The following is a 21,107-nucleotide window of genomic DNA, read 5'->3' on the forward strand; positions in this document are numbered from 1 at the left end:
CCTGTAACACCGGTTATATACTGTACCAAACTTGCCTGTAACACTGGTTATATACTGTACCGAACTTGCCTGTAACACTGGTTATATACTGTACCAAACTTGGGTGTTGAACTAAAAAAACTCACAATTTACTTCACATTTTCTTAAAAGATCTCCATGCATCTATCTTACATTATTATTTATATTCAAATACTATATTATATTTATATTTAAATACTTAAATAGCTAGGGATCAAAAGTTGAGCATTCCCTTCACATTGCCTTTGAACTGTGTCACAGATAAGAATTTCAAATAAGATTAAAATATTTAATTTAGACAACTGGATAGCCTTCATTTATGTCTCAGTTGTTACACACTTAAATGAGATTAATCGTCCCTCACTGGTGCCTTTTCCTAGAAATAATAAAGAGGAAATTTCTCAACACTTTCTTTCCCCAATCTTATCTGATTCACTTCATGCTATTTGTTTTTTTTTGGATTTGCTATCCATTTTGTCGCAATCTAACCTTGAAAAGTATGTGTGTATGTGTGTGTGTGTAGCATCTGTGGATAGTAAATTCTTAGTCTTTGTCTACCTGGAAATGTTTTATAATCACTCATAGTATAGCTAGGTATAAAATTGTAGGTTATTTTTCTTCTGCACTTGCAAAATCCTACTTTGTTGTTTTTGGCAAGTGTTATTGTTGAGCAGAAGCCTGCTGCAATTCTAATTGGTTATTCCTTTCATGGGTAAAAATGTTTTTTCTCTCTGGTAGTGTTTGCGATGTTTCCTTCACATGCTGGAGTTTTACGATGATGTGATTGTGAATGGATTTATTATTTATCCTTATTATATTTTCAGTCTGAGGATGTGTGCTTCTTCAATTTTGTAAAACTCTAAATCACTGCTCTTTTATAAATATTGTAAGTTCATGTATAATGTATCACCAGCATGTACAAAGGGGATGTGATATGACAGCTGGCATGGTCAACTTTTGAACAAAACATTCGGATTATCCAATTTGTATTAAGGTTTTATTGTACTCTCTTGGTTAAAAAGGCATTTATGCAAATTATGAATACGGTTTCAGAGTTAACTGAACAAAAATTTGAAAGAAAGGTGTGTGTGTGTGTGTAGCATCTATGGATAGTAAATTCTTGGTCTTTGTCTATCTGGAATGTCTTATAATCACAGTACAGCTAGGCATAAACTTGTAGGTTATTTTTCTGAAAACAACTGGAATTACTAGAGTTTGTATTTGAAATCCAAACAAAGTTAAATTTAATACTATTTGGGCCAAGTATTGTTTCTTATCTTTAATATTTAGAGTTTTTTTAAATCAATTTAAATTTAATTTTTAAAATCAATTTCAATCAATTTAAATTTTTAAAATCATATTTAATGTCTCTAAAGATTTGAGTTCTTTAAGTTATAGCCTAAACGTTTTCCCAAATTTGATTCCACAACCAATATTATCAAAAAGCAGAATAAATTTAGACTTTCCAAAGGCTTTATTCAGGCTCCTTGACTGGACACACATTGTTTATCATTGGAAGCTTAGAAAAAAAAAATAAATAAATAAAAATAAAAAAAGGACTCTGTACCTGTGGGCCTGTATGTCCCCTCTGGCCATGAGCTGCCTACAATAGGGAAAAAAGAAGATATCATTAACCCTGAAAAATTATTTTTAAAGTTTAACTTAAATTAATAACAGACCCCTTGGGGCATTGACACTAAAACAAAAAGTCACCACATATTGCTTTAAATTACTGACTGCACCATGGAAGCAAAATATTGCCAACTCTGAATTTCTATCCTAGGGCAATAGATGAATAAAACCATAGGCAATGTAAATCTATACATACTTGTTGGAACAGATTTGGTCAGTAATGCATCCTCTACTAAATTACTACTAGAACTTAGCATAAGCACCAAAATTGGCTGACTCAAACTGTATTTTTCACTTTTCCAGAGTGCTACCAAGTAAGCCAGAAACTAAGTGTAGCAATGGCCAAAAGGCAGGAAGCCAGAGGAAACACTAGGATAATTCATCAATATTATTATAGATTGACTTCAGAAGTGAATGATAGCAGAGCTAATTTTATCCCTCATTCCCTTCAAGAAGTCAGATATGCTTACCTGTCAAAAATGAAAGATCAACTTAAGCACTCAAGATTACTCAATTTAGTATGTTAACAAAATACTTGATAAAAAAAATGGCTAGACTACATGGATTTTTCCTGCTACTGTCAAATATAATGTGAAAATCTGAGTATTTCTAGATCAATATTTCAAGAGACAAAGACATTTTATTGTCTAACTCAGATTATAGCATGACTGATATCCAGGATTTGTAAAATTCAATACATATCAGACATTGTTGTAATGGAAACTTATTTGAGATAGTCAAGTCAAATTTCTACGTGAGGCTGGTCTTGAAATTTTTAAATTCTTCTAATTATGTTTCAGTGAAAATCTCTTGTTATTTAGGAAAGAGACTATGTGTCTGGGATATGATTAGAGGCTTATTTCTTTAACACCAAATGATGACTGTCGAAATGTCCGTATCAGAGGGATGAAGAGCAGTTTTCTCTACTCCTTTCACACAAGGGTTTTATCTTTTCTGGTTCAATTCACAGCAGTTTCATTTAGAAAAATATCTATCCAACATCTACTATCCACAAAGTATATAGGATGGGAACCATAGGATCATAAAGGTGACATAGAGTTCTTGACCTCAGAAGGTCCTCACCACTTGGGTTAGTGGGGAGGAGATAAATACTACAAATATTTACAAGGCAGACTATATCAGACGCCATAAGAAAGGGGAAGACAGAAATATGGGTTTCTCCCAATTGAAAAATGACCTAATAGACATTTCTCCAAAGAAGAAAAACAGATGGCCAACAGGCACTAATTACTACAGAAATGCAAATCGAAATGATAAGGAGGTACACTTCACATTGCTGGATCATAGAAAAAGCAAGGGAGTTCCAGAAAAACGTCTACTTTTGCTTCACTGACTGCGCTGAAGTTTTTGACTGTGTGGATGGACATACCAGAGCATCTTACCTGCCTCTTGAGAAATCTGTATGCAGGTCAAGAAGCAACACTAAGGACTGGACATGGAACAATGCACTGGTTCCAAATCGGAGAAGGAATATGTCAAGGCTGCATATTGTCACCCTGCTTATTTAACTTACATGCAGAGTACATCATGTGAAATGCTGGGCTGGATGAAGCACAAGCGGGAATCAAGAATGCTGGGAGAAATATCAATAACCTGAGATACGCAGATGACACCACCCTTATGGCAGAAAGTGAAGAGGAACTAAAGAGTGTCTTGAGGAAGGTGAAAGGGGAGAGTGAAAAAGCTGGCTTAAAACTCAACATTCAAAAAGCTAAGATCATGGCATCCGGTCACATCACTTCTTGGCAAATAGATGGGGAAACAATGAAAACAATGACAGACTCTATTTTCTTGGGCTCCAGAATCACTGCAGATGGTGACTGCAGCCATGAGATTAAAAGATGATTGTTCCTTGGAAGAAAAGTTATGACCACAAGGCAGTGTATTAAAAAGTAGAGACATTACTTTGTTGACAAAGGTCCACATAGTCAAAGCTATGGTTTTTCCAGTAGTCATGTATGGATGTGAGAGTTGGACCACAAAGAAGGCTAAATGCCAAAGAATTGATGCTTCTGAACTATGGTGTTGAGAAGACTCTTCAGAGTCCCTTGGACTGCAAGGAGATCAAACCAGTCAACCTTGACGGAAATCAATCCTGAATATTCATTAGAAGGACTGATGCTGAAGCTTTGGCCACCTGATGCGAAGAACTGACTCATTGGAAAAGTCCCTGATGCTGGGAAAGAATGAAGGCGGAGGAGACGGGGACGACAGAGGATGAGATGGTTGGATGGCATCACTGACTCAATGGACATGAGTTTGAGTAAGCTCTGGGAGATGGTGAGGGACAGGGAAGCCTGGCGTGCTGCAGTCCATGTGGCTGCAGAGTCAGACACGACTGAGTGACTCAACAACAACCACTTCACACCAGTCAGAATGGCCCTGATTGAAAAGTCTACAAATAACAAATGCTGTGGAGAAAGGCTGTGGAGAATAGGAAACCCTCCTACACTGTTAGTGAGAATGTAAATTGATGCAGCTACTATGGAGAACAACGCGGAGGTTCCTCAAAAAACTAAAAATCGAGTTGCCAGATGATCCAGCAATCCCATTCCTGGGCATATATTTAGACAAAACTACAAATTCAAAAGCACATGTACCCCAATGTTCATCGTAGCACTACTGATAATAGCCAGGACATGGAAGGGACCTGAATGTCTGTTGACAGATGCACAGAAGAAGATGTGGTTCATACATACAGTGGAATATTAGCCGTAGAAAAGAATTAAACAATGCCATTTGCAGCAACATGCACGGACCAGAGATTATCACACTAAGTGAGGTAAGTCAGAAAGAGAAAGGCAAATACCATATGATATCATTTATGTGGGAACCTAAACTTGGAGACAAATGAATCTATCTATGAAACAGACTCACAGACATAGAGAACAGACTCGTGATTGCCAAGGGGGAGGGCACTTGGGGGGAGGGATGGGCTGGGAGTTTGGGATTAGCAGATGCAAACTATTATATATAGAATGGGTAGAAAACAAGATCCTATTTTATAGCACAGGGAACTATGTTCAATATCCTGTAAGAAAACATAATGGAAAGGAATATGAGAAGAAATACACATATATATACATAGACATATAACTGAATCACTTTGCTGTACAGCAGAAATTAATACCACAATCGACTATATTTCCACAAAATAAAGTAAAGCCTCTAAAAAATAAAATAGTTGGCCAGTATTTGTCATCATGTGTGGCTTGAAGTTGTGGTCATTTTTTGTTAATTCATTTTAAGTTTTTTTTAATTGTTTTTGGTGAGTTGCATAGAAGTGCAGTAGTATAAAAAAATCCCTTGACTTTACCATCTTGAGGTGGAATTCTGCTTTTACTCCTGAATGATGCTGCTGAATCCATAACTCAAGAAGGGGACATATTTTTCAGGAGTTGTGTGGTTTAGCTAATAGGTGGTGATATTGCCTTATCCTCCAGAGAGATTATCGCCTCTATAAAGTAAGAAAAGTTCATCTCCCATGCCAGGATTTTTTGGATGATATTCTTTAAGTTCAAAATACTTTCCTGGGGTATGTAAACTGGCTCCACCCTTTTAGAAAGTCAAATAAATAGCAAATGTACTTTTTAAAAACTTTAGATGCATTAGAAAGGGCTTTCCCAACAATTAAATTCTGCACGTTTTAAACATAATCCCTGTTCTTATTTTTCTCTGTCCTACAAAGAAAAGTATGTTCCAACATATAAAAATATTTTCCTGTTGGAATATAGTAGCTGGTTTTATGAGCTTCTGCTCAGAAAATACAATGCATAATAATGCAATGTGTTAAACTAGGTTTTATTTGTCCTCAAATTTAAAACGTTAAAATTGTATTAGTTTCAGATGTACAACATAATGATTCCATACATGTATATATTGCAAGAAGACCATCATTCAGCTAATAAATCTAGTTAACATCTATCACTATGTGTAGTGAGTAGGGCGGGATGAAGGAAGTTGGAAAAGGCTGGATAACTAAATAAAGAATGGAAAGAAAACGTTGCACCATAAGAAGAGACACTGGGTTCAGAACCCAATGCAGGCATTTAAGTATATTTTATTAAAGTTATATTTTCTTAATGGATAAAGATTTTATTTTATAATGTCAATTCTTTTCCAAGAAGTCAAGCATAGAAACTCTTTTAAAAAGTACTTATTGAAAAAAATAACAACAAAGATCCCAAAAGGTTTCATAAGCAAGTGACCTAATTTTGCACTCAGATATGTTTTTATAGGCATATATTATATATAATCTCTTTAGCAGTACAGAGTATCCTCAAAAAACTTAAATATAGAAATATCATATCATCCAGAAATCCCACTTCTGGGTATTTATCAAAAGGAAACAAAAACACAAACTCAAAAAGATATACCCACCACGTGTGTTATACACACACACACACACACACACACACACACACACACACACTCACACACACACACACACACACACACACACACACACAGTGGAATATTATTCAGTCATGAAAAAGAAGGAAATCTTGCCACTTGTGACAACATGGATGGACCTTGAAGGCATTAGTGTTACTTGCTCAGTCGTGACTGACTCTTTGCAACCCCGTGGACTGTAGCCCACCAGGCTCTTCTCTCCATGGGATTCTCCAGGCAAGAATGCTGGAGTGCATAGCCATTCCCTTCTCCAGGGGATCTTCCCAACCCAGGGATCAAACCCAGGTCTCCTGCATTGCAGGAGGATTCTTTACCATCTGAGCTACAGGGGAGTCCTGAAGAAATGACACTAAGTGAAATAAATCAGAAAAAGACCAATACCCTATGATCTCACTTATATGTGGAATCTTAACAAAATGAATAAACCAACCAGCTAAACTCATAGATACAGAGAACAGAAATGAGGAGTTGGAGGGGGGGGATGGTGTGTAATGGGTAGAGGAAATCAAAAGGCATAAACTTCCAATTAGAAAATAAATGTCATGGGATTTAATGTATAGCACGATAGCTTAGCTGGTAAAGAATTTGTCTGCAATGCAGGAGACCCCAGTTCTATTCCTGAGTCAGGAAGATCCCCTGGAGAAGGGATAGGCTACCCACTCCAGTATTCTTGGGCTTCCCTGGTGGCTGAGCTGGTAAAGAATCTGCCTGCAATGTGGGAGACCTGGGTTCAACCCCTGGTTGAGAAGATCCCCTGGAGAAGGGAAAGGCTACCCACTGCAGTATTCTGGCCTGGAAAATTCCACGGGTTAGTCCATGGGGTCACAAAGATTGGACATGATTGAACGACTTTCACTTCACTTCACATGATAACTGTCGTCAACGATAGTATGTCGTTGTGTAGTTGCTGAGTTGTGTCCGATACTTTTGCAACCCCATGGACTATAGCCCACCAGGCTCCTCTCTCTATGGGATTTCGCAGGCAAGGATACTGGAGTGAGTTGCTGTTTCCTTCTCCAGGGGATCTTCCAGATGCAGGAATTGAAACTGTGTCTCCTGCATTGGCAGGCAGACTCTTTATTGCTGAGCCACTAGGGAAGCCCAATAATATTATATTATATATTTAAAAGTTGCTAAGAGAGTAGAAGGGCTTCCCTGGTGGCTAAGTGGTAAAGAATCTGCCTGTCGGTGCAGGAGACACGGGTTTAATCCCTGGGTTAGGAATATCCCCTGGAGAGGGAAATGGTAACCCTCTTCAGTATTTTTTTTTTCCTTCAGTATTCTTGCCTGGGAAATCCCATGGACAGAGGAGTCTGGTGGGCTACAGTCCATGGGATCATAAAAGAATGGGACACAACAAAGCAACTACCCAACAACCGAGTAGATCTTAAAAAGTTTTCATCACAAGAAAAAAAAAGAATCATAACTATGTGTGGTGATGGATGTTAACTAGACTTACTAGCTGAGTGGTGATCATCTTGTAATATATACATACATGGAATCATTATGTTGTACATCTGAAACTAATATTGTCTATCAAGTATATCTCAGTAAAATATGTATTTATAACATTTAAAAATTTAGCACAAATAAAAACTAGTTTAATATATTGCATTCATTATGCATTCTGTTTTCTGAGGAGAAGTTCACAGAACCATATATTACAGTTCATCCAAGAAAATATTTTTATATCTTGGAACACATTCCTCTTTGCGAGTCAGAGAAAACGGAAAGGAGACCAGAGGACTCGCATCAGGACTGACTTTTCTAAGCAGTCATAAAACTTGGCAGAGGAATGGAGCCTTGGACTTCAAACCTCCGTGGGCTAGTGAGCAGGCCAGACTTTGACTACTCTTCCCCTAGTTGGCTACTCTTGCGTTCTCCTTGGGCAGCGCTTTCCTCCGATGTGGTAATCTCCCCTACAGCCAGCACTGTCTGGCCTTGGCTTCAGGGCCCTTCCTGCGTCCTTTGCCAGCTCTGCCCTGAGTCAGTTGTCCCCAGGGTAGTAAGTCCCGGGGAACCGCCCCACCACCAGCCATTGCATCACCCCAGCTCAGGCTCCTCCAGAGCGGGCCACTTTGTCTATGTGGGTCCTTACTGTCTTCCTTCTGGAGCCGGGAGTTCCAGGGGGCCCTGGCCAGCCTCTTCTTCCCTGTCAAAGGAACAGACAGAGGTTTGACAGTAACGACACGGCTCGGACATGTGTGCTCCTCAATGCTGGTTCGTTGCGCTCCCAGGAGGGTGGATGGGGACACACAGGTTAGACTTATCCTCCCTGAGAGATGAGGCCCTAACCCACCAGCCACAGATCACACCTCTCTGCGTGCAGGATGTGGCTCCATCTGCTCATCACCACCATCTAACTTGTGTTTGGGCTGTTAGTTAAGAGTATTTCAACCGAACTGTCCCCGCTGTGTTGCCATAGAATCATCCGTGTGATGGGATGCCTACAACCTGTGTGAATTTCTCTCTTGGAACTTCCTGTTCTGTCTGGCTAACCTGTGTAACAGCCTAATTAGCACCCTCATCTGAATAAACTCTCCCAATACACATCCTCCCAAGGTAGGAGAAGGGGAGATAGAGTCTAATACAAGACACACACTGGCCACTTAATAAAAAATGACAGGTAACGTTCTCTGGAAGTTTATGATGTGGCAGGCTCTGTCACTGAATTCCCACATCCCTTTCCAAAGCAGGCTACTTGTCCAGTTTTGAAGATGAGAAAGCAGAGGCTTGTAGAAAGTAGATGAGGCCACAGGGCGGCTAAGGAACAGAGCCTGAAATGGAGGCTAAGCCTTTTCCCAAAGGGCTTTCTCACAGGTGGAATCACCAAAGAACTTCCCCACCATGAATCCAGTGACACACATTTTCCAGACAATTGTTTTCCTAAAGTTCTGAAAAACAAGCGTACGTGGTCAGATTTAGATGTATGCTATCCCATAAGACTAATCTCAAGAGACGTGCCTTGAGAGTGTGGCCTGTAGATATCTACCAGATCTTATTCTCTCTCTGCTTCTTTTAGGTACCAAGTATAATATGATATCTTTTTAGGACACGTGTCCTCTGGATCCTGGGAAGGCCAGGCGTTCTTTTGCTAGTGCTTTCTACCAGCTAGCCCTACATTTTAAATCAGAGGTTAGATCTTTGCATCAGATTCAGAAGAGAGAATGTGTCTTAAGTTCCAGCATAGCAAATAAGAAGGGATAAATGAATCTTTCTGCTTCTAAAAATAGATTTTCTGTATCAGGTATATTCACTCTGATCCCAAATTCTTTATACATACTTCATATTCTATCACTAAAACCCCGAGCCCACCATTGTCACATATTTACAAACTTACTTCCAAAAGCCCACAGTTACCTGTCTTCCAAGTTCTCCTTTCAAGCCCTTGGGTCCCTCTATGCTGTTGTCAAATCCAGGAACTCCCTGAAAAATAGAAAATAATAGGCTTTGAACATTTCTCCTTAAAAATGTAATATGGTTGTAACATACCTGGTCACCCCCCAAAAAAGTGACAAGAGAAGGTTAACCCATTTGAAAGCAGAAGTAGGCTAAATTATAAATGGCTTATAAATATCTTCCTTTCCTCCCAAGCTCTGCATTAGCAGGAGAACATGGAGACCTAAGGCAAGTGTGTAGGGCCCAGATGAGAGCTCGTGATGGAATACACAGCCGAGGAGGCAGGGCAACATGAGTTGCATTGAGGGCAACTCCTATCCTGAGTCTGGAGGTGTTTCCTTCTTGCTACTACCCTCTTTCTCTTAGCTTCTGGTCTTCTTTCTTGGGGCCTCGGCAAGTTTATATTTGAGGGTTGGTAGATTTTACCCCCCATCCCCTGCCCTTGCGGAAGGCAAAGTTTTTTTTTTGTTTTTTTTTTTTTGTCATTTGTTTGTTTTTATTGAAGCCTAGTTGATTTCCGACAGTGTGTTAGTTTCAGGTGTACAGCAGAGTGATTTAGTTATATATACATATATATATGTATATTCTTTTTCAGATTTTTTTCCCTTATAGATTATTACAAGATATTGAGTAGAGTTCTCTGTGCTATACAGCAGGTCCCTGTTGTTTATCTATTTTATATATAGTAGTGTGTATATCCAGAGAAGGCAATGGCACCCCACTCCAGTACTCTTGCCTGGGAAATCCCATGGATGGAGGAGCCTCGTAGGCTGCAGTCCATGGGGTCGCTGAGAGTCAGACATGACTGGGCGACTTCATTTTCACTTTTCACTTTCATGCATTGGAAAAGGAAATGGCAACCCACTCTGGTGTTCTTGCCTGGAGAATCCCAGGGACAGAGAAGCCTAGTGGGCTTCCATCTATGGGGTCGCACAGAGTCAGACACGACTGATGCGACTTAGCAGCAGCAGCAGTGTGTATATGTGAGTGCTGAAGATTGATACTTTCAAACTGTACTGCTGGAGAAGACTTTGGAGAGACCATTGGACAGCAAGGAGATCAAACCAGTCAATCCTAAAGGAAATCAATTCTGAATATTCATTGGAAGGACTGATGCTGAAGCTCCAATACTTTGGCCACCTGATGCAAAGGGCTGACTCACTGGAAAAGACCCTGATGCTGGGAAAGATTGAAGGCAGAAGGAAAAGAGGGCAACAGAGGATGAGATGGTTGGATGGCATCACCGACTTAGTGGACACGAGTTTAAGCAAACTCTGCGAGATAGTGAAGAACAGGGAAGCCTGGCGTGTTGCTGTCCATGGGGTCACAAAGAGTCGGACATGACTTAGCAAGTGAACAGTACATAGTGTGTGTATGTTAATCCCAAACTCCTAATTTATCCCTACTCTGCCTTCGCCTTTGGTAACTATACATTTGTTTTCGATGGTTGTGGGTCAGTTGTAAATAAGTTCATTTGTATCATTTTTTTTAGATCACCCATATAAGTGTATCATATGATATTTATCTTTCTCTCTCTGGCTTACCTCACTTAATATGATAAACTCTAGGTCCATCCATATTGTTGCTGCTGCTGCTAAGTCGCTTCAGTCGTGTCCGACTCTGTGCGACCCCAGAGATGGCAGCCCACCAGGCTTCCCCGTCCCTGGGATTCTCCAGGCAAGAACACTGGAGTGGGTTGCCATCTCCTTCTCCAATGCATGAAAGTGAAAAGTGAAAGTGAAGTCACTCAGTCACGTCCGACTCCCAGCGACCCCATGGACTGCAGCCCACCAGGCTCCCCCGCCCATGGGATCCTCCAGGCAAGAGTACTGGAGTGGGGTGCCATTGCCTTCTCCAATCATGTTGTTGCAAATGGCTTTTTTTTTTTTTTAATGGCTGAGTAATATCAAAGGCAAAGGTTTGTGATGGGCTCCGCCCCAAGAATGCGAGGACTCTGAACAGCGTTGAGGGCTTTATGTGCCACACACTCTCTTTCTCCTCCTGGGTCCCTGAATACCTTCTAACACCATTGGTTTATTCCTACTTTTCTGGTTTTCAGAAAGTCTTGGAATCTTGAGTTTTTCTCAATATTTATACAGATGTTCTAGCAGGAGCACTGAAAACAGGCCCACATTATGGGATGTTATCCTAGGCAGGCCAAACTGAAAGCTTTCTCTCTTGGGTGGTTCAGACCACAAACAGCAGCCATGATGCCCGGATGATCAATTGAACCAGCCAATTCATCAGTAAATGAAGAGGGGAGGGCAACTACCCACTCCTGCTGAGAGCCAGCTGCCTGGCTGCTTGGCTGATAGCAGACTTGGCTGATAGATGACCTTCATCAACCAGTAAGTAATTTGAGATCACCAACAGGACCATAGCATCATTCCAGATACTTTGGAACCTTTTTAAACATGCAGTTTCTATACTCACAGGGCTTAAGGCTGACAGAGTGGAAAAAAAACAAAACAAAACATGGGCTTAGAATTTATTTTACAACTGATAGCACTAAAATTTACATGAATAATTATTTCTCTTCCCCACATACCAAAGCCAAAGGTTATTTCCTTACCTCTTCTGTTTTATTCTTGTTTAATATTTATCTGATGAATTACAAAATTAAAGAGTTGTATGTTCATTAGAACAGCAAGGAAGAAAAAGGAAGGTAAAGTCCCAAATTTTCTTCTACTGGGTATATACACTGCTTACTATAGTCCAACTCTGCACTATTTGATTGAAGAGATGACATAAACAATCATATGCCAGCACATTCTACAGAACAGAACTACTTTCCATGCAGACCAGCTGTGTGGTCAGGCTGAATATGATCTGGCCCACTCTTTAAATTTTTATGAAATTAGACAAAATGGTATCATTTAATACAAATTTATGATTGAACTCCAGGAGTTGATGATGGACAGGGAGGCCTGCTGTGCTACAATCCATGGGGTTGTAAAGAGCTGGACACGACTGAGCAACTGAACTGAACTGATGATTAAACATGGGCTTCTAATAATGATATGTTTTAGAATGATGAACCTTACTAAAGTGTCACTCAGACAAATGTTCTACGTCAGCCTTCCCTCAAATTACAAGAAATTTTATCCTACAAGTATATTTAGATCAATCTACCAAGACAATAGAAATAAAACAAAAAATAAACAAATGGGACCTAATCAAACATATAAGCTTTTGCACAGCAAAGGAAACCACTGACAAAATGGAAAGAAAACATACAGACTGGGAGAAAACATTTGCAAGGGATGCGACCAGTGAGGCCTTAATTTCCAAAATCTATAAACAGTTCATACAACTCAATAATAAAGAAACAAACAACCCAATCAAAAAATGGGCAGAGGATCTAAACAGACATTTCTCCGAAGAATAAATACAGATGGCCAACAGGTGCGTGAAAAGACGCTCAACATCGCTAATAGAAAAATGTAAATCAAAACTATACTGAGGTACTACTACCTTACACAGGTCAAAACGGCCATCGTTAAAAAGTCCACAAGTAACAAATACCAATGAGGCTGTGGAGAAAATGGAACTCTCCAACACTGTTGGTAGGAGTGCACATTGGTGCAGTCATTATGGAGAACTGTGTGGAGGCTCCTCAAAAAACTAAACAATTGCCGTATGATTAGCAATCCCACTCCTGGGTGTATATCAGGAGAAAACTATAAAAACAGTTACATGTTGCCAGTGTTCACTGTAGCAGTATTTATAATAGCTAAGACATAGAAGCAACCTAAATGCCTATCAAGAGATGAACGGATAGGGAAGATAATAGATATACACAACGGAATACTACTCAGCCATAAAAAGAAAGAAAGAAATGCCATTTGCAGCAACATGATGGACCTAGTGATTATCATACTAAGTGAAGTAAGTCAGACAGAGAAAGATAAATATCATAGGATATCACTTATATGTGGAGTCTACAATATGACGCAAATGAACTTACCTTGAAACAGAAACAGAGGCACAGGCGTAGGGAAAAAGCTTGTGCTTGCCCAGGGTAGGAGTCGGGGAGGGAAGGATTAGAAGTTTGAGACTACCTAATGCAAACTATTATGTCCAGAATGCGTAAGCAACAAGTACAGGGAACTATATTCAACAAGCGAAGTGAAGTCACTCAGTTGTGTCTGACTCTTTGCGACCCCATGGTCTGTAGCCTACCAGGCTCCTCTGCCCATGGGATTTTCCAGGCAAGAGTACTGGAGTGGGGTGCCATTTCCTTCTCCAGAGGATCTTCCTGACCCAGAGATCGAACCTGGGTCTCCTGCATTGTAGGCAGACACTTTACCATCTGAGCCACCAGGGAAATCCTGGACTATATTCAATGGCTTATCACAGGACTATATTCAATGTCCTGTGATAAACCACAATGGAAAAGAATCAGTTCAGTTCAGTTCAGTCACTCAGTCGTGTCTGACTCCTTGAGACCCCATGAACCGCAGCACGCCAGGCCTCCCTGTCCATCACCATCTCCCGGAGTTCACTCAGGCTCACGTCCATCGAGTCCATGATGCCATCCAGCCATCTCATCCTCTATCATCCCCTTCTCCTCCTGCCCCCAATCCCTCCCAGCATCAGAGTCTTTTCCAATGAGTCAACTCTCTGCATGAGGTGGCCAAAGTACTGGAGCTTCAAGAATATATATATATATATCTCATAATCATTTTTCTATATAGCAGAAATTAGCACAACATTGTAAATCAACTATATTTCAATAAAATAAATTAAGAAAGTATGTCAAAATGGTAAATTTCAAGCAAATGAGCTTTTATGTGATCAAAAACTCTCTCTGAATAAAGCGTATATTTTCAGGAATTTGTGCCATTTGCATGTAGATTATACTTGTGTCCTATTTATTCTCTCAATCTTGCTCTCCCCCTATTTCCCCATATGGTAAACCCATCAAAAAATACACGGAAGAAGTAGAGAGAGCTTTCATCAATTTGAGGTGTACATTCCCAAGTGTCTGGGAAGAGTTATTATTTATTGAAAAACCATTGGAAGTCAGTATAGTGACAATACACCACAGGGAAGCTCCCATGGGTTGAATTTTCAGCCATCTCAAAGTCATAGAACATTTCTCTTGAAATAAAAGTATTTTTACATTATTCAGATTCTTTTAAAAGTGTTACACAATCATGCAGACAATTAGGGGGGATTCTGATTAAATTGAATTATGATTTTATAGCAACACGCCAAGTAAATTTTTGGCCATCGTATACCGATGACTGGAACGTCTTTGCATTTGAACTACTATTTCTTCATTACCCTTATTTGTGGATAGATTTTTATTTCTAATTAGACACTTTGAAGTGGTTTGAAACTCTTGCGTTATCAGAGTATCATCATATGTCAATGTTATCTTCAAGTGCAAATTCCTCTGCTTAGATATTAAAATTTAAAAAATAAAAAACTAAAAATAAATAAATTTTAAAAAAAAATAAAAAAAATAAATAGAGTTATCTGCAATGCATACATAACATTGATATTTGTCAGTATGTATTGTACAAAATTCTTTCTCTGAACAACCACTGTGTACTGGAGGAGGAGTTATTAAAGACGAAGTCCTGTGACATTCCCAGTTGCCCCACACCCTTATCAGCACTTAGTATTGTTAGTTTTATACATTTTAGGGTTTCTGATGGTTGTGGTACACTGCTTTGGTACATTGATAGTGGGAGTATAAATCAGTGCAAACTTTTTGGAAAACTGTTTGGCTGTAAAGATGTAAGTAAATATCATCCAGTCTACTCCCAAAGTATAGACCCAGTAGAAATGTGTATGAAAGACACATTCAAGAATGTATATATCAGTAATATTTATAAAAGCAAAATCTGGAACAACTGAAATATCTATCAATAACAGAATGGAGAAACAGATCAAGGAATATTCACACAGTAAAACATTAATTCATTCAAAAAACTAAGATTCTGGCATTCGGTCCCATCACTTCATGGCAAATAGATGTGGAAACAATGGAAACAGTGACAGACTTTATTTTCTCGGGCTCCAAAATCACTGCAGATGGTGACTGCAAGCATGAAATTTTAAAAGACACTTGCTCCTTGGGAGAAAAGCTATGATCCACCTAGACAGCATGTTAAAAAGCAGAGACGTTACTTTGCCAACAAAGGTCCATCTAGTCAAAGCTATGGTTTTTCCAGTAGTCATGTATGGATGTGAGAGTTGGACTATAAAGAAAGCTGAGTGCCAAAGAATTGATGCTTTTGAACTGTGGTGTTGAAGAAGACTCTTGAGACTCCCTTGGACAGCAAGATCAAACCAGTCCATCCTAAAGGAAATCAGTCCTGAATATTCATTGGAAGGACTGATGCTGAAGCTGAAATTCCAATACTTTGGCCTCCTGATGCAAAGAACTGACTCATTAGAAAAGACCCTGTTGCTGGGAAAGACTGAAGGCAGGAGGAGAAGGGGGCGACAGAGGATGAGGCGGCTGGATGGCATCACTGACTCGATGGACGTGAGTTTGAGCAAGCTCCGGGAGTTGGTGGTGGACAGGGAAGTGTGGTGTACTGCAGTCCCTGGGGCAAAGAGTCAGACACGACTGAGTGACTGAACTGAACCTAACTCAGCTGAGTAGGATTGAATGAACTGCTGATATTCACCACGCTGATTCATCTCACAAGTATATAAGAAGCTGGGAATGAAAAGTGCCTCCTGTATAATACCAGTGAAAAGTTCAGTAATGGGTAAAACTAATTCATGGTCCTGAGACAGTGTGATTACCTTAGGGAGGGCCGGTTGTGACTGAAGTACACCTGAGGGGGGTTGGGCATTATTCTCCTCTTGTCTGATGTTCTGTTTCTTTACCTGAGTGGTGAGTGCACAGGGTATTCATAGTCATCAAGCTCTGCACTCATAATATGTGTACTTTCTGATGCCTGTTACAGCTTAACAGTAAATTCAAGAGATCTAATGAATAGCATGGTGATGATAGGCTGTGATACTGTACTATACACTCCAAAGTTGCTAAAGGACCAGGTGTTAAATATTCTTACCACACACAAAAAAGTGATAATTATGTATCTGTTAAAGGACTTAGCTAACACTAAGGTGGTCATCCTAATATGTAAATATATCAAACCAACCTGTCGTACATCTTAAACTTATGCAACGTTATATAGATATTACATTGTACACACAATTTTATCTCAACTTTTAAAGTTTTAATGAATGTTTAAAAAAACCTACAAAATCCTAATTCATTAAGGTTTTGAAGATTGACATGTGGGTGATCAAAGTCCTAGACTACTGATGTCCAGTGGACTTGGCATATCCCCTAGGCTGGCACGCGTCCTGTTTGATTTGGTGTGGGTTATGCCTGCTCAACAGGGTTGCATCCCCATTAAAGCAGGTATTTGTGGGTAATATATTTTGGCTAATGTGCTTTTAGCTGACTTGGACTCAAGGAAATTAAGCAAATATTCTCAGTGGAGAAAGACTCTTGGAGAAGAGAAAAAAGAGACGGCTCCAATTCTTTCACCCTGTCCATATTTTGAGGTGCCCTGCAGCATTCTTGCCTTGAGAACCCCATGAACAGTATGAAAAGGCAAAATGATAGGATACCGAAAGAGGAACCCCCCAGGTCATTAGGTGCCCAATATGCTACTGGAGATCAGCGGAGAAATAACTCCAGAAAGAATGAAGGGATGGAGCCAAAGCAAAAACAATACCCAGTTATGGATGTAACTGGTGATAGAAGCAAGATCCGATGCTGTAAAGAGCAATATTGCATAGGAACCTGGAATGTCAGGTCCATGAATCAAGGCAAATTGGAAGTGGTCAAACAAGAGATGGTAAGGGTGAACGTTGACATTCTAGGAATCAGCGAACTAAAATGGACTGGAATGGGTGAATTTAATTCAGATGACCATTATATCTACTACTGCGGGCAGGAATCCCTCAGAAGAAATGGAGTAGCCATCATGGTCAACAAAAGAGTCTGAAATGCAGTACTTGGATGCAATCTCAAAAACGACAGAATGATCTCTGTTCATCTCCAAGGCAAACCATTCATTATCACAGTTATCCAAGTCTATGCCCCAACCAGTAACGCTGAAGAAGCTGAAGTTGAACGGTTCTATGAAGACCTACAAGACCTTTTAGAACTAACACCCAAAAAAGATGTCCTTTTCATTATAGGGGACTGGAATGCAAAAGTAGGAAGTCAAGAAACACCTGGAGTAACAGGCAAATTTGGCCTTGGAATGCGGAATGAAGCAGGGCAAAGACTAATAGAGTTTTGCCAAGAAAATGCACTGGTCATAGCAAACACCCTTTTCCAACAACACAAGAGAAGACTCTACACATGGACATCGCCAGATGGTCAACACCGAAATCAGATTGATTATATTCTTTGCAGCCAAAGATGGAGAAGCTCTATACAGTCAACAAAAACAAGACCAGGAGCTGACTGTGGCTCAGATCATGAACTCCTTATTACCAAATTCAGACTGAAATTGAAGAAAGTAGAGAAAACCGGTAGACCATTCAGGTATGACCTAAATCAAATCCCTTATGATTATACAGTGGAAGTGAGAAATAGATTTAAGGGCCTAGAACTGATAGATAGAGTACCTGATGAACTATGGATGGAGGTTCATGACATTGTACAGGAGACAGGGATCAAGACCATCCCCATGGAAAAGAAATGCAAAAAATCAAAATGGCTGTCTGGGGAGGCCTTACAAATAGCTGTGAAAAGAAGAGAGGTGAAAAGCAAAGGAGAAAGGAAAGATAAAAGCATCTGAATGCAGAGTTTCAAAGAATAGCAAGAAGAGATAAGAAAGCCTTCTTCAGTGATCAATGCAAAGAAATAGAGGAAAACAACAGAATGGGAAAGACTAGAGATCTCTTCAAGAAAATTAGAGATACCAAGGGAACATTTCATGCAAAGATGGGCTTGGTAAAGGACAGAAAGGGTATGGACCTAACAGAAGCAGAAGATATTAAGAAGAGGTGGCAAGAATTCACGGAAGAACTGTACAAAAAAGATCTTCATGACCCAGATAATCATGATGATGTGATCACTAATCTAGAGCCAGACATCTTGGAATGTGAAGTCAAGTGGGCCTTAGGAAGCATCACTATGAACAAAGCTAGTGGAGGTAATGAAATTCCAGTTGAACTGTTTCAAATCCTGAAAGATGATGCTATGAAAGTGCTGCACTCAATATGCCAGCAAGTTTGGAAAACTCAGCTGTGGCCACAGGACTGGAAAAGGTCAGTTTTCATTCCAATTCAAAAGAAACGCAGTGCAAAAGAATGCTCAAGCTACCGCACAATTGCATTCATCTCACACACTAGTAAAGTAACGCTCAAAATTCTCCAAGCCAGGCTTCAGCAATACGTGAACCGTGAACTCCCTGATGTTCAAGCTGGTTTTAGAAAAGGCAGAGGAACCAGAGATCAAATTGCCAACATCTTCTGGATCATGGAAAAAGCAAGAGACTTCCAGAGAAACATCTATTTCTGCTTGATTGACTATGCCAAAGCCTTTGACTGTGTGGATCACAATAAACTGTGGAAAATTCTGAAAGAGATGGGAATACCAGACCACCTAACCTGCCTCTTGAGAAATCTGTATGCAGGTCAGGAAGCAACAGTTAGAACTGGACATGGAACAACAGACTGGTTCCAAATAGGAAAAGGAGTACGTCAAGGCTGTATATTGTCACTCTGCTTATTTAACTTATATGCAGAGTACATCATGAGAAACGCTGGGCTGGAAGAAGCACAAGCTGGAATCAAGATTGCCAGGAGAAATATCAATAACCTCAGATATGCAGATGACACCACCCTTATGGCAGAAAGTAAAGAGGAGCTAAACAGCCTCTTGATGAAAGTGAAAGAGGAAAGTGAAAAAGTTGGCTTAAAGCTCAACATTCAGAAAACAAAGATCATGGCATCCGGTCCCATCACTTCATGGGAAATAGATGGGGAAACAGTGGAAACAGTGTCAGACTTAATTTCTTTGGGTTCCAAAATCACTGCAGATGGTGACTGCAGCCATGAAATTAAAAGACACTTACTCCTTGGAAGAAAAGTTATGACCAACCTAGATAGTATATTCAAAAGCAGAGACATTACTTTGCTGACTAAGGTCCATCTAGTCAACGCTATGGTTTTTCCTGTGGTCACATATGGATGTGAGAGTTGGACTCTGAAGAAGGCTGAGTGCCAAAGAATTGATGCTTTTGAACTGTGGTGTTGGAGAAGACTCTTGAGAGTCCCTTGGACTGCATGGAGATCCAACCAGTCCACTCTGAAGGAGATCAACCCTGGGATTTCTTTGGAAGGAATGATGCTAAAGCTGAAGCTCTAGTACTTTGGCCACCTCATGTGAAGAGTTGACTCATTGGAAAAGACTCTGATGCTGGGAGGGATTGGGGGCAGGAGGAGAAGGGGAGACCCAGGATGAGATGGCTGGATGGCATCACGGACTCAATGGATGTGAGTCTGAGTGAACTCCGGGAGATGGTGATGAACAGGGAGGCGTGCTGCGATTCATGGGGTCGCAAGGAGTTGGAAATGACTGAGCGACTGAACTGAACTGAACTGAGGAAAATAATGGAATGAAGTGGAATGCCTTCATAGCTCTGAAGCACAAGAAGTTCTGGAAATGTTTTCTCAAAAAGTACATACGCAAACAGTGGCAAGACTGTCTCACTATCCATACTCATCTTGTATATGAAGAGTATCAGGCACAAGGCCTTGTTTTTAAAACTCTAAACAGTTGTGCCCATGACGATTTCAACTCAGAACTGCCACGGTAATGCTTTAAGGTAGTGCTCCCTCTCCCCACCAGAAGTGCTGATGGGAAACTAGCCCTGATGTGACGTTAGTTTGCAGCCCCTCGGTCCAGCACACTTACTGGGTCTCCACGCAAGCCCTTTGCTCCACGGTCTCCAGAAATTCCTCTTTCTCCCGGTATCCCCTAAAGTCAACACAAAGGAGAAGAAGGACAAGAATTTTAAGTGACGTTAATAAAAACAAGGAGCTTATCTTCTCCCCGATTTAAATTATCAAGTGTTTTCTTACCAAAGTTATTTTGTAAAGCAGAGGAACAACCAATAGTTTCAGGCACCATGTGAGTAATTTAACAGTGGCCACAATTATTCGCCACAGTGGTAAATTCTGTGTTCCAGACAGATTCATTATCTTGTCCATTATTTTGTAACTACTGTGTGCACCAGGTATTGGTTTTATCCTTCTTTTGATGAGGCGACTGAGATTCAGAGAGATTATCCATATTTGACTCCCTACCCCTGAGTTTGGTCGTGGCTCATTCTGGTCAACAGAATAAGATTTAGTTGTAAGATCTACAGTGTCGCCGTGAGAGTTCCAAGCCTAGGCCCCAAGGGGCCTCGAGAGAGCTTGTGTGTTTCTATTTGCTCCCTTGAGCTTCAGCCACGGCCATAAAAGGCTGGGAGCTCTCTACTCCCAGAAGGATAATAAGAGACAAGTGAAACAAAGCCCCCAGCCAACCTACAGACACATGAGCCAAGGTCAGCCATGCACTGCCTAGATCAGCTGAACTTCCCAGACACATCAGAAATTAATATTTCTTGTTGCGTGCAGCT

At 40.3% G+C, this 21,107-nt stretch overlaps 1 protein-coding gene across 2 annotated transcripts in view; it reads right to left on the reverse strand.

Moving 5' to 3' along the window:
• COL6A6 (collagen type VI alpha 6 chain) overlaps positions 1 to 21,107 on the reverse strand; it is a 179,238-nt gene that overhangs the window by 68,720 nt on the left and 89,411 nt on the right. For both annotated transcript variants that reach the window (XM_042238535.2, XM_060396529.1), the window contains exons 19-22: positions 20,399 to 20,461; positions 9,445 to 9,510; positions 8,183 to 8,236; positions 1,586 to 1,621 (exon numbers count right to left, since the gene is read on the reverse strand). In XM_042238535.2, coding sequence (XP_042094469.1) covers positions 1,586 to 1,621; positions 8,183 to 8,236; positions 9,445 to 9,510; positions 20,399 to 20,461 — 219 coding nt within the window. The remainder of the gene's footprint in view (positions 1 to 1,585; positions 1,622 to 8,182; positions 8,237 to 9,444; positions 9,511 to 20,398; positions 20,462 to 21,107) is intronic.

The sequence above is a fragment of the Ovis aries genome, chromosome 1 (genome assembly GCF_016772045.2).
Source record: "Ovis aries strain OAR_USU_Benz2616 breed Rambouillet chromosome 1, ARS-UI_Ramb_v3.0, whole genome shotgun sequence".
Classification (NCBI taxonomy): domain Eukaryota; kingdom Metazoa; phylum Chordata; class Mammalia; order Artiodactyla; family Bovidae; genus Ovis; species Ovis aries.